Raw genomic sequence first — 13,221 nt, forward strand, 5'->3', positions numbered from 1 at the left:
CCCACACATACAAACAAGCCACCAGCAACCATTCACACACACACACACACACACACACCCCCAACCCCCCTGCAGATTGCTCAGGTAATGACCATATTTACACATGAATTGATGCTAATGATAGCCAAAAGACTAGCCAGTTAGCATCCACTTGGCTAAAGGAGAGTTACAAATCTCTGGGACTTCTAGTGTTAATACCGTATATATCCAAAACTGTAATGCAGGATATCTAAGACAATATTGGCTGATTAGATGACAATACTGAGCTAAACTGCAAACTGTTTGCCCTCTCTCTCTTCACCGTTCCCACACCTCAGACCTCAAATACATAAAATATTCCCCTTTAAAGACATTAGTTTTTAAAGTAAGAGTAAAGGAAACAATGCACAGTACTTATTGAAACAACCAAGTACCCTTGTAAGACCTAAACCTTGAAACTACCCAAACACACAGGACATCCAGAGACTTGCATGACAAGAGCAAGCTAGTGGCACAGGGCGGGGCTTAGTGAAGAGTCAATTAGTAAGCTTTATTAGTGCCACTGGTGTTAATTAGCTGATGCGTGTCAGTGTACAGCTGCAGATTCAGTGCGTGAAGGTAGCTGCAGTGTCCAGGTGAATCATGGCTCGAACTGGGTTTTGTGATTCCAGGCAACTGTTGGACCTCCATATGGTGAGAATGCATATAATTCCTAGAACTCCAGTGTAAATTGAATAATGGCCAAAATGTGTCCAGTAAAAGCATTTTAACCTATCAGCAGGAAACTTTGCATAAGTTCACCATTATCTTCATTCTATGAAGGCATCCTAAAATTCACAAAAAATCGGACTCCATGTGGACTTAGTCATGACATCAATTTGAAGGCCAACCTCAAAGACAAGTTCCCATGGTTTCCTTCTTAAAGTTCTGTGTTTTAGAACAGCATTTTTTAATGTGTATATGGTTAAAGGGATAGTTCACCCAAAATTGAAAGTTCTGTCATCATTTACTCCCCCTCAAGTTGTTCCAAACCTATACATTTTTGTTCTGCTGTAGACAAAGGAAGATATTTAGAAGAATATTTGTAAATTGTAACCAAGCAGATCTTTTCCCCCCATTGACTTAGTATCTTTTTTTTTTTTTCTTCCATGGTAGTCAATGGGGGACGAGATCTGCTTGGTTACAAACATTCTACCAAATATCTTCCTTTTGTATACAGAACAGCATTAAAAATGTATACAGGTCTGGAACAACTTGTAGGAGAATAATTGATCAGAATTGAGCTTTGGGTGAACTATCCCTTTAACATTTCTTAAAGAAACCATATACCTCAAATGTGAATATTAAAACTCTTGTGTCCTTTGAAAAAGTAGCTCAGTTGACCAAGGGTTTCAATAGTTTCGAAATTCACATTTGAGTGTATATAGTCATTTGTTGTAGAATAAAATGTAGACTAAAAAGTCATTGTGTGGGATAGTTTTATTCACACATATTACTTTGCTCATAATTGACATCTTCAAGAAGGAATCCATGCTAAATCTCTTCCAGAGTTTAGGACTAAAACAAAATGTCTTTTGGATTTATACAGACCTTGTACATTTGGATTGAAAGACTACCACTTTGTAAGGTGTTAATACTTTACTAACCTATTGTAAATAAATGAAATCATTTTGTACTTTAAAAGACTGAGGACAGACAAGTGCCTCTGCGGACGTGGGCGAACTCCTGTGTTCTGAGGGGGCGCAGGGTGTTTGCTGAAAGAGAGGAGGTTGGGTCAGGGCAGCACTACAAACCTTCACAGGAGAGTCGATGGGTAACCTTTTATGTCAGAGGTCTTCAGCCCTGCTCCTGGAGACCCACTGTCCTGCAGAGTTAGGTCCATTCCTAATCAACACACCTGAAGTAGCCAATCAAGCTCTTCAGGATTGCTTGAAAATACACAGGCAGGTTGGAAAAACTCTGCAGAACAGTGGGAGCATAGTTGAAGACCTCTGCCTTATATCATTATGTGCCAATTTAATGCAATAATTTGTAACCACCTCTGCAATGGATAGAAAATCACCCTGGTGGTTCTTCAAATGATGTGTTCTCATCAGCATTCTGCTGTCACAGTATTTTTCTTTTTGTCTCAAGGTTCAAAGGCTTCCCATATCCGCAGAGGATGGGATCATAATGGACTATGCTCCACAAGACGAATCAATAACTTCAGGTGATATTAAATAGCTTGTTTGATGCTGCTTTAATAGCCGAAGACCATGATTTGGTACATTTTTCTCAATTAAGTATATTTGAGGCCAATTCAAACCCAAGTTACAGCTGCAGGACATAATGCAGCAAAAATATAATGTCCTTGCACTGATGTTAATGCTTAATTTTATCCAAAAACTGCAATGTTTTGACCCGTCAGGTCATCAGGCCAAACACCTGATTTAAATGTAGCTATTCTGGCAAATACATTGATTTAATGTTAGTTTGCCCCCTTTTTTTAAATTTGTGCATTTAAAATACCAACTAGATTTGCGTTTCCTACTAAAATTGTTTTTTGCCTGTGTAAAACTTGCTACTACATTGCGAGGCTGTTGCTATGCAGTTGCTAGGTTCTGGGTGGTTGCTATAATATTCTGACCCTAAATGACACTGGTCCATCCACTTTAGTTCTGAGACACTTTTCCTCCATTTTATTGTCTGCCAAGCCACTTGATTCACAAATGGTGTGAGGTTGTCCTAAAGTTTAATTCGACCTGTGGAAAAAGGTATTGGAAAATGCCTGCAGGACATTATCCATTAAGTTCACAGATGTTTTCTTTAACCATAAATCAACACGATGTACCAGATAATTTGAAATATTGGTAAGGTAAAATACCTGTGAAAAATCAATATGGAAAATTTACACTAAGTGCACAATTATCAATCATGTGCAACAATGCTAGATGTCTATGAAGAGGAGGCTTTGCTGAAGTATCTGAACAGGTTGCCAGGTCCACCTAGTCTGCGGGAACTGATGCCCGGGCTTCTGCGCAGAGAGGTGGAAGTAGCCATCAGCAACCTGGGGCTCCTCTATGACCAGACCTATGCATGGGACATCTTTTCAGACATGATGGTGAGGATGTGACACGAAGTACTGTTGATTTCCCATCACTGTGGTCATGTATTTGTTTCTCTTGGTTTACAGAGAAATCAGCTACTATGCACTCTCCCAAATGCTGACCTGCCCAAGCCTTTCACTGACACAACCAGAGCCATTTTAGTTGACTGGCTAACTCAAGTCCATGTAAGTGCAACAGATGCAAATTTGTAAGTATGACCTGTTTGTTCCATTTTCTGTTTATGAGTGACGGAGGAAAAATTGTGTTATCCAAACAGTGTGTATTATATTCTGAGTTAGGGGTGTTTATTAGGTGGTTAGCGGAAGGTGTAGGGAGGGTTTTTATTCTCCCAATAAGGCCGCATCCATTTAATAATTTTAATAAATATAATCACTTACACTATATTATCGCATCCTGTTAATGTACAAAAATACTGAGGTGCAAATAGTATCTGCCAATATAAAGTATAGATGGCATCTATACTTTTTACTCTTATTGCAAAGAACTGATACTTTTACATAGTGTAAATAGAATTTATCACTATTTTTCATCTAGTGTAAATGGCATATTAAAAAAAATGCTGCTATTATCAGTGTAAATAGAATATATTGCTATTTTCATCTAGTGTAAATGGCATATTAAAAAAAATGCTGCTATTATCAGTGTAAATAGAATATATTGCTATTTTCATCTAGTGTAACTAGCATCTGGGTCATTCCTGGTATGCGGTAACATTTTAGCTTCATAAGTGTTGGAAATAAAGGTTCATAATTTTCATGTTTTTAGCATTCTACCAAAATAGTGACATGTTTATTTATTAGGGATATATATTGGTCAAGCTCAGGGACTCAAGAAAAGAATAATTATAGGTAGATTGTTCAGACACTGGCCATGAAAATATTCCACCCTGTTAGGGACATATAGTCATCACAACATGTTAATAATATAAATGTTAAACAAAAATTTGCTTTTCTTGGATAGTATATGTCCCTTTTGCCATCTTAGTATTTTTGTATTCTTGAAACAATAACAAAACAATTATTGGTGAATAAAATATCATGATTATTAAGAACAGGTACTTTTTTTTTTTTTTTTTTTTTTGTGCCAATTCCAATAGGATGATGTGTATGTGTAATATATAATATATAATATGCATGCTGTTAGTGTTCCTCACCTCACAAAATAAGACAAAAGTATGACAAATATTTAATGTTGCTGTCAAATTATTTAAAATTACTTGTCTAACAGGGTGGAACACCAGTGTTAACAGGTTCTAACAGTGGATGAGCTTTCCGTCCTTGTCCTGCATGGTTTGCCATCTCTATATATTGTTTCAAAACAATAAAAAAATAATCCAGATTTCCTTTGGGAGAGGGACAATCGCTATGTGGTTTCTTATCACAATCAATCATGGTGCTGCTCCGATGGCTAGAGAATGCCCTTTTTTGAATAACATTTTGAATTTTTAAAAATTTAAGTACATATTTTTATAAAAATGAAGGCCAGTATCACTGGTACTAATACTGGTACTGATGTTTCTATGAAAATAATGAAATTTCTATTTTTACATTTTATATACATTTGCATTACAGTATAACTGTGATCAATTTCAACATTTATTAGACTTTAAAAATAACTTGAGTTAAGAAAAATTGTTCTAAATGGTACCAAATTAGGGTCTTTGGCTTGTAACAATAGTAGAATCCTTTTTGGTGCTGAATAGAGCCCCTGTTTATAAGGTTCTATAAAGAACTGTGCAGTTTATTTTCATTATTCACTATCTTGATTTTATTATTACAATTTGAATGTTCAAATTTTAAACAATAAATCATTTGATATGTGTATAGAATTTGCTATATATATATATATATATATATATATAATATATATATATATATATATATATATATATATATATATATATATATATATATATATATATATATATATATAAATATAATAAATATTTTTTTTTTTTCTTTTTTTTTTTTAAATATTTATTGTATTAGAATTTCCACCCTGTTTCACATTCCACCCTGTTAGCTCAAAATTGTCCACTCAAAGAGCTATGGCTAACTTCGGTCTATAAACCTAACAGGGTGATCAACAATAAGCTAGCTAACCTTCTTTTTCTAACCTTCTTTTGTTTTTACTAATCTGACATGGTTATAAAAGTAGGGTTTTTTTTTTTTTTTTGGATAGGACAAACATTCTCCATAATATAGCCTAACAGGGTGGAACTTTGAGGGTGGGACAAGTAGGATAACATTTCAAAAACTAAAAAAAAAGTTTAGTGAGTTGAAGCTAACCTCAGCTTGTACAGTTGAATTCCAGCAGGAAAAATTAATTGTCACTTTTTGAAAATGGTCTCAATGAAATTGCAGTTGGTTTTGGAAGGTGAGAAAGTACATACTAACAGGGTGGAAGATGACTTCAGGGACACAGTAATTGAGGAAAATTCTAAAAAAAAATAACTTTTCACATGTTTTATATGTATGATTAGAGGCAGTTTAGCCTAGTCTATAACACAATTTAAAATTATTTTGAGGATTTTATCATTATTTCTTGTGAAAGTTGATTACTTTGCACTGAGGACATAATAAAATTTAATGCCTACATCAATAAAAAGGTGTGTAAAATACAAAATAGTTTTTTAAAAAATCTATTATCTGTTTAAGTGATAAAGATCTAAATATATCTATATATTTACACTAGCATCTATCGCTAAGAAAATATGCTATTTTCACATAGTGGGCACTTAAAGCATCTATCAATATAAAAAAAAAAAAATAAAAAAAAAAGGCAGTGGTTATTTGCGCCTTTTTATATAGGTCAAAATGTATTATACATGATGAACACTTGTTTTCACCTTAGGAAGTGTTTCAGTTCTCAGAGGAAACATTGTATCTTGCGGTACACCTGTTGAATCGAGCGCTAAGGCTCATCAAAGTGTCCATCACTGGCCTGCAGTTGCTGGGTGTGGTTTGCCTCTTTCTGGCTGCCAAAAAAGAGGAATGTCTTTTACCAGAGGTACTTCAGTGTTAATAAATAAGTTTAATGGAAACGTGAACTCGGCACTAATAAGGTTTCAATGTTTGTCAGGTTTCAGAGCTCTGCTATCTAATGGAGAATGCCTACAGTAAGAAACAACTGCTACGGATGGAGAGGAGAGTTTTAACTGGGCTCAAGTTTGATCTTTATTACTGTCCCCCTCTTCACTTTCTTCTCATCTCTGCTTCCATTGCGCGCTGCAGCGACAAGGTCAGTGAACTCTTAAACTGGAGCTAATACTGCCTTTTTAATATTAAAGGTGCCCTAGAATTAAAAAATTGAATTTACCTCAGCATAGTTAAATAACAAGAGTTCAGTACATGGAAAAGACATACATTGCGTTTCAAACCCCATTGCTTCCTCCTTATGTAAATCTCATTTGTTTAAAAGACTTCCGGAAAACACGCGGATCTCAACATAACACCGACTGTTACGTAACGGTCGGGATCATTAATATGTATGACCCCAATATTTGCATATATGCCAGCCCATGTTCAAGGCATTAGACAAGGAAAGGCAGTATTAACGTCTGGATCTGTGCACAGACAAGGTAAGCCAGCAAGAATAGTGAAAAATGGCAGATGGAGCAATAATAACTGACATGATCCATGATAACATGATATTTTTAGTGATATTTGTAAATTGTCTTTCTAAATGTTTCATTAGCATGTTGCTAATGTACTGTTAAATGTGGTTAAAGTTACCATCGTTTTACTGTATTCACAGAGACAAGAGCTGTTGCTATTTTCATTTTTAAACACTTGCAGTCTGTATAATTCATAAACACAACTTCATTCTTTATAAATCTCGCCAACAGTTTAGCATTAGCTGTTAGCCACAGAGCATATAGCCTCAAACTCATTCAGAATCAAACGTAAACATCAAAATAAATACTTTACTCACATAATTCGAAGCATGCATGACGAGCATCTTGTAAAGATCCATTTGAGGGTTATATTTGCTGTGTGAACTTTTGTAAATGCACTTTTATAGTCGAGCTCATGTGGTAGGGAGCAGGCGAATTAAAATGAAGAAATAAAAAAAAAATCTATGGGGTATTTTGAGCTGAAACTTCAGACACATTCAGGGGACACCTTAGACTTATATTACATCTTGTGAAAAAGCATTCTTGGGCACCTTTAAAGGTGAAGTAGGACCAAAGACAATTGCAAAAGTTCTTTCTTGAACATCAACATCTCAATGGGGGGAAAAGGGTTTTTATGGCACATTTTTCACTAATACCAGATCTAATTTACAAGATTACTTTATCTTGTATATCTTTTGATATTTGGTTTACCTCTGTGGGTGCTTCTCAATTCTTATTTGTGGATCCTCATTTCCTTTCCTTGCTTCCTTTCCTTTCCTCGCGTCTTAGCTCCACCCCTCCAGGATGCCAGGGAAGGACGCAAGGAAAAGACGAGAGGACGGAGGAATTTAATCAAGTGAAATGATAAATCCTCCCTCCCTTTAGCGTCACTTCAAAGCGTCATCATCTGCGCTTGAGGGATCTACCCACATGATGTTAAAGTTTGGTTATTTAAAAAAATATAATATAAATAAAGATGCCTAGTTGAAATATATGAGATATAAAGTTTATTTAATCTGTAAAAGTAAAGCATACATTTAAATTATTGTGACAGATAAGAAGGGGGAGGAGAATTTATGCGTGTCACGTTTCTCGATGAGAAAGACTTCCGCAAAGGATGCACCTGTGTATCCTCGCTCATGACTCCTCAGGAAGCCTCCTCACTCCTCGTTCCTCGCCTCCTCGCGGTGCAATTAGAGAATTGAGATGTCCTTCAAGATGGCTGAGCTCGATTGTTTTCCGGGTCATAGGATGGAGGAGCGAGGAGACGAGGGATATTGAGAAGCACCCCTTATTTCTCTATCTACACTCGGAGAAAACATCAGAATACTAAATTCTAGCGGACTTCATCCAAGATACTTGTGCATCATTCAACATCTCTGTGCTCCAAGTAATGTGACATGCAGCCAAAGTTAACTTTAAGAAAGTGTGCAAAAACATCTTGCCTTGTCCATTTCACATTTTTCCAGTGTCAGTGTTTGACTTTTGACTTCTTGGTAGATTTTCCCCTTGTTTTCTCATCTTCTACTTAGTGTTTCAACATAACCTGATATAAGAGCTTGTGCCTTCTCATTTTTTCCTCTGGTAAACTGCTTTTAAGAGTTTCATCATGTTAAAACCGTAAGCGAGCTGACTTGTCATTTTGTTTGACTAACATGGAATACCCTTTCTTGAAAAGCAGTAGGTGTGATTAAGTAACTGCTGTCATATGGTCAGTTGTTTAAATTTTCAATGTGGTCTTGCAATAAAATGTTCCTAAATCATTTCTGTTCAGGTGGTCTGGATGGCACGGTACCTGTTGGAGCTCTCGCTCCTGGAGGGGCAGTGCGTGGTGTATCTGCCCGTCCAGCTGGCAGGTGCTGCCCTCCGTCTGGCCCGAAGTATCCTCCAGGAAGCTCCCACTCCAGATGGAGAGACTGCCTGGTGCATTGCCTCTAGTATCCATATAGGAAGGTCAGGAGAAGTAACTCTTTAGTACTGCTCAGTTTTTATGGATCGATTTCTGGGAGTTTGAGCTTTGACTTTGAACACATTGATTTGAAAAGGACCTTAGGAGAGTCCAATGATGTACACATTCAATCAAAAGATGGGGAAAAAAAAAATAAATTAAAAAAAATTATTGTTAAACGACTTATTACTGTTTTTGTCTTTTATGCTCACCCAGGCTGCATTTATAAAATGCTTTAAAAAGTAATATTGTGAAATTACGGTTTAAAACAATGGTTTTCTATTTTAAAATGTCATTTATTCCTGTCAAAGCTGAATTTTTAGCATTCTTTACTCCAGTCTTCAGTGTCACATGATCCTTCAGTAATCATTATTATATTTACTGAAGACTGGAGTAATGATGCTGAAAATTCAGCTTTGCTATCAGAGGAATAAATTACATTATAAAATATTCAAGTAGTAGAAAGACTAAAAAAATATTTTAAGTTCACAATACATATTATGGTTTTACTGTACTTTTGATCAAATGAATGCAGCCTTGGAAAGCATAAGACTTTCAAAAAACACTTTTGATTGGTGGTGCATGTGTAAGAATGCTTTTCCCTTCTAAATCACATATATTTTTTTTTTTTTTTTTTTTTTTTTTTTAAATCTGTTATTAAATTAAGTCATGTGGTACCAAACTGACCCCCCCCCCCCCCCATAGTTCTCTCGTACTATTTGATGCTTTCATATAATTAAATTCCAAATTTTTTAAAAGCAGAAAAATGTTCAAATTTGATTTAAAATTCTTTTTAAATGGGTTAGTTCACCCAAAAATGAAAATTGACATTACTCGCCCTCATGTCGTTCCACACCTGTAAGGGCTTCGTTCATCTTCAGAACAAAAATTAAGATATTTTGATAATCCGAGAGGTTTCTGATCCCTCATAGACTGCAATACAATCGCCACATTCAAGGTATAGAAAGGTACTAAAGACATCATTAAAACAGTCGTCCTGACTGCAGTGGTTCAACCTTAATATTATGAAGTGACAAGAATATGTGCAAAGCCATTAGACAAGGGCAGAATGTCTGGATGTGCACCGCTGAATCATCAGACTAGGTAAGCAAGCAAGAACAATAGCGAAAAATGGCAGATGGAGCAATAATAACTGACATGATCCATGATAACCTGATATTTTTAGTAATATTTATGAATTGTCTTTCTAAATGTTTTGTTAGCATGTTGCCAATGTACTGTTAAATGTGGTTAAAGTTACCATCGTTTATTACTGTATTCACGGAGACGAGAGTTGTTGCTATTTTCATTTTTAAACACTCGCAGTCTGTATAATGCATAAACACAACTTCATTCTTTATAAATCTCTCCAACAGTGTGTAATGTTAGCGCTAGCCATGCAGCATAGCCTCAAACTCATTCAGAATCCAATGTAATGCATCCAAATACTATACTTGCATGATCCGATGTATGCAAGCAGCATGCATGACGAACTTGTAAAGATCCATTTTGAGGGTTATATTAGCTGTGTAAACTGTTTATGCTGTTCAAGGCAAGCGTGAGCTCCGGGGGAGGGGGAGCACGAGAATTAAAGGGGCCGCAACCTATATATCGTGCATAGTTCATGATGCCCCAAAATAGGCAATTAAAAAATTAATTCTGAATTCTATTTAAAAAAAAAAAAAAAAAACTATGGGGTATTTTGAGCTGAAACTTCATAGACACATTCAGGGGACACCTTAGACTTATATTACATCTTTTAAAAAGAAGTTCTAGGGCACCTTAATTTATGTTCTGAAGATGAAGGTCTTACAGATGTGGAATGACATGAGTGTGAGTAATTAATGACAGAATTTTCATTTTTGGGTGAACTAACTGTCTTTTATTATATTTTTTTATATATAATATAATATAATATAATATAATATAATATAATATAATATAATATAATATCACTTTTTTTTTTTTTTTTTCTCTCTCTTCCACTATTTCTGAGGCAGTGAAGCAGCTCTCCTCAGTATAATGCAGATCATGGCCATGGCAGCAGCGAGAGCACATGCTCGTGAGACCCGTGCAACTTTTATCAAGTTCTCCACTATACAATCCCTCCATGTCAGCATGCACCCTGCCCTGAAGGCCGCCCCTGGCTTACTGGGCCTGTCGTGCCCTCAGACGTGATGCTCTATCAATACCAGTGAGGAGGCTAAATGGGGCCGGAAATGTTCAGGACAGCTGCATAGCACTGCTACTCTGGGAAGGGAAATAAATGCGGAATGTGGCCAGTCACCGGCATTGTTGCACTGGACATCAGTGAACATCAGAATAACTCTGTAGGAGAGCTGGCTACTCTTTTTGGACTGAATTGTTTTCTGTAACTTTTTATAGTAATCTTATGTCACTTAATGTAAAAGGATAAAGAAGAAATGTGTATTTATATCTGTAGCTTTTAAGTGTCTATCAATGAAATGGTAAACTCTATATAGGTGTTATGGTGTCTAATGAAATTAAAGCACTTTGAAACATTTACTGTTTTTAAGTGTTTTTGAAAAATGTCTGTTTTAAGGTTGTGAAAAATAAAAATGACATGTCTGTTTCTGAAAACTTCATTGGGTATCCACGTGTGATTCGTGTGTCAGTACGTCATTGTATGAAATTAAATTTGATTAAAAAAAGTGTAGGAGGTTCAGTGCACTCCTTCTCACATGACACTCTCAGCAGGGGCATCATGTGCAGAGTTGCCAGATTTGCATGCACGTTATAGACTGGCCAAAACTGGCTTGATAATGCAAAAAACACTACTTTTAGATTCTTGTAGGTTTATAATGACCGCTATTGTTGCTGGATCAGTTAAATATGAAGCTCAGAACCATAACCTTTCAAAGCCAACATCACTAATAGGCATGGTCTTGTGATATTTTCATTTGTTGGGTACTATTTTGCTGACACGCCTGTAAATTCACAGTATGATAAAATCATTAGGTGCAGTGGTAAGTAGGCTATGTGCTTGACCTTTTCTATATGAGGACTTCTATATAAGTAGTTTCAATAGAATGGCATATTTAATAAATACGTAATTTTTGTAAGTGAAATGTCAAACCTTCAAACTGCGAGAATTGTTTAAAAGTAGCTTAATCACCCCGGGAAAAAAAAACATTTGGCAACATGCTTTTCCCCCCCGTCTCTTTATGACGTCACCTGAACCGAGAGCGAATTCTTCAACGGGCGCCTGTGCACAGTACCGAACATGTGCGCTCAGCTCCTCTACTCTCGTCCTCACATGTCCGCGCACACCCGCGCAGCTGATTGGCTGACCCGAGCACGCTGCGTCATTCCGCCCTGCAAAAACCACGTGGCGCTGTAGTAGAACAGCTGAGCGCTCGAGATCTGGCACATTTGAGAGGCGCGTGTGAGGCACAAGGAGATTTCACGGAGCGAAACATTTTCCCCCATTTCCCGGGAGTTTTGCTCTATAGTGTAGTCTGACGCGCATATTTTATTGACTGCCAATATGTTTCACACGTTGCAATCTCATCGATTTCGGACCTAACAGTTTCAGGTCCCACTTGTACATTTTTATGGCCAGAATGTTTCCCTTTCACTCTCGAATTATGTTCTTGTAACAGAAATATGGCTCTAAATGCAACCATAATTCATAGTTGGAAAAATATGATAATGTACTGGTTCTTAACACAACCAACAAGATATAACATTTAGATATTAGTTATTTCTACAATAATTGTGAGTAATTGAAAATGATTGTAGAATCCCACATGAAAAAATACTATAGTAAATTGTAGTATACTGTATATATTATTTACAACTCTTGTTAATATGCTACAGCATCCTGTAGCATTAACTATAGTGAACTGATAAACTGTAATAAAAAGTATACTTTAGTTTTTACTACAGTAAACTGTAGTGTATATTGTAGATAATAAACCCTATAGGCCTAGTTGTAGAAAACTTAGTACAGTATTGGGTAATTTGTTTATATTACTATAGTTTTTATACTACCACATCAACTATAGAATTACTACAACAAATTAATTCAAGTACTTTACTATGGTATGGTTCAAAACACTAGTATTTACAATAAATTAGGCTACTATAGCATTTTTTTAATGTGGGATTATTTGTTTTTAATTGCATTGTTCTTATCAAATATCATAAAGCTAAAATATTATAAATGTAAACACATGAAATAGATAACGAAACACTGTGTGGCCAGGGATGGGCAGTATTTATGATACATGTATTTCAAATACGTATTTCAAAAACAAAATAGTATTTTGTTATTTGTATTTGATAGGGTTGATGAAAATAGCTTTGTATTTTGTATCAAAATACTTTAGTGTTTTGTATTTTAAAAATACTGTTAAATACTTTATAAGAAATCTACATGATGACATCATAAAATTGCGGCCTCTGATTTGTGCTTACTCAATAGTTTGCAGAGAATTGTTGAGATCAGAACAGAAAACTGATCCATATGGAAGAAGGTAGTCAAAGTAAGAAACATGCAAGCTGCCAACTTTCCATATTTTTTTTTTTTTTTTTTCATAAATTGCTAT

The 13,221-nt window shown here is 35.7% G+C and overlaps 1 protein-coding gene across 1 annotated transcript; it reads left to right on the forward strand.

The window, feature by feature from the left end:
* The first annotated feature begins 578 nt into the window (after positions 1-578).
* Positions 579-11,118, forward strand: ccnp (cyclin P). Its single transcript, XM_067388994.1, has 9 exons — positions 579-672; positions 1,664-1,792; positions 2,113-2,188; positions 2,910-3,079; positions 3,152-3,250; positions 5,940-6,095; positions 6,168-6,326; positions 8,477-8,655; positions 10,651-11,118. The coding sequence occupies exons 1-9, from the start codon at positions 622-624 to the stop codon at positions 10,826-10,828; spliced, it is 1,197 nt and encodes a 398-aa protein (XP_067245095.1). The 5' UTR covers positions 579-621; the 3' UTR covers positions 10,829-11,118.
* Positions 11,119-13,221: the final 2,103 nt, after the last annotated feature.

This window comes from Chanodichthys erythropterus, chromosome 7 (assembly GCF_024489055.1).
Source record: "Chanodichthys erythropterus isolate Z2021 chromosome 7, ASM2448905v1, whole genome shotgun sequence".
NCBI classification, from domain to species: domain Eukaryota; kingdom Metazoa; phylum Chordata; class Actinopteri; order Cypriniformes; family Xenocyprididae; genus Chanodichthys; species Chanodichthys erythropterus.

What these genes read in the sequence shown, in the direction of transcription:
- ccnp (XM_067388994.1), top strand. Translation starts at nt 622, where the DNA reads ATGGCTCGAACTGGGTTTTGTGATTCCAGGCAACTGTTGGACCTCCAT. An exon ending in AACTGTTGGACCTCCATATG is followed by an intron (nt 673 to 1,663) that starts GTGAGAATGCAT and finishes GTACTTTAAAAG; the next exon opens with ACTGAGGACAGACAAGTGCC. An exon ending in AGGAATGTCTTTTACCAGAG is followed by an intron (nt 6,096 to 6,167) that starts GTACTTCAGTGT and finishes AATGTTTGTCAG; the next exon opens with GTTTCAGAGCTCTGCTATCT.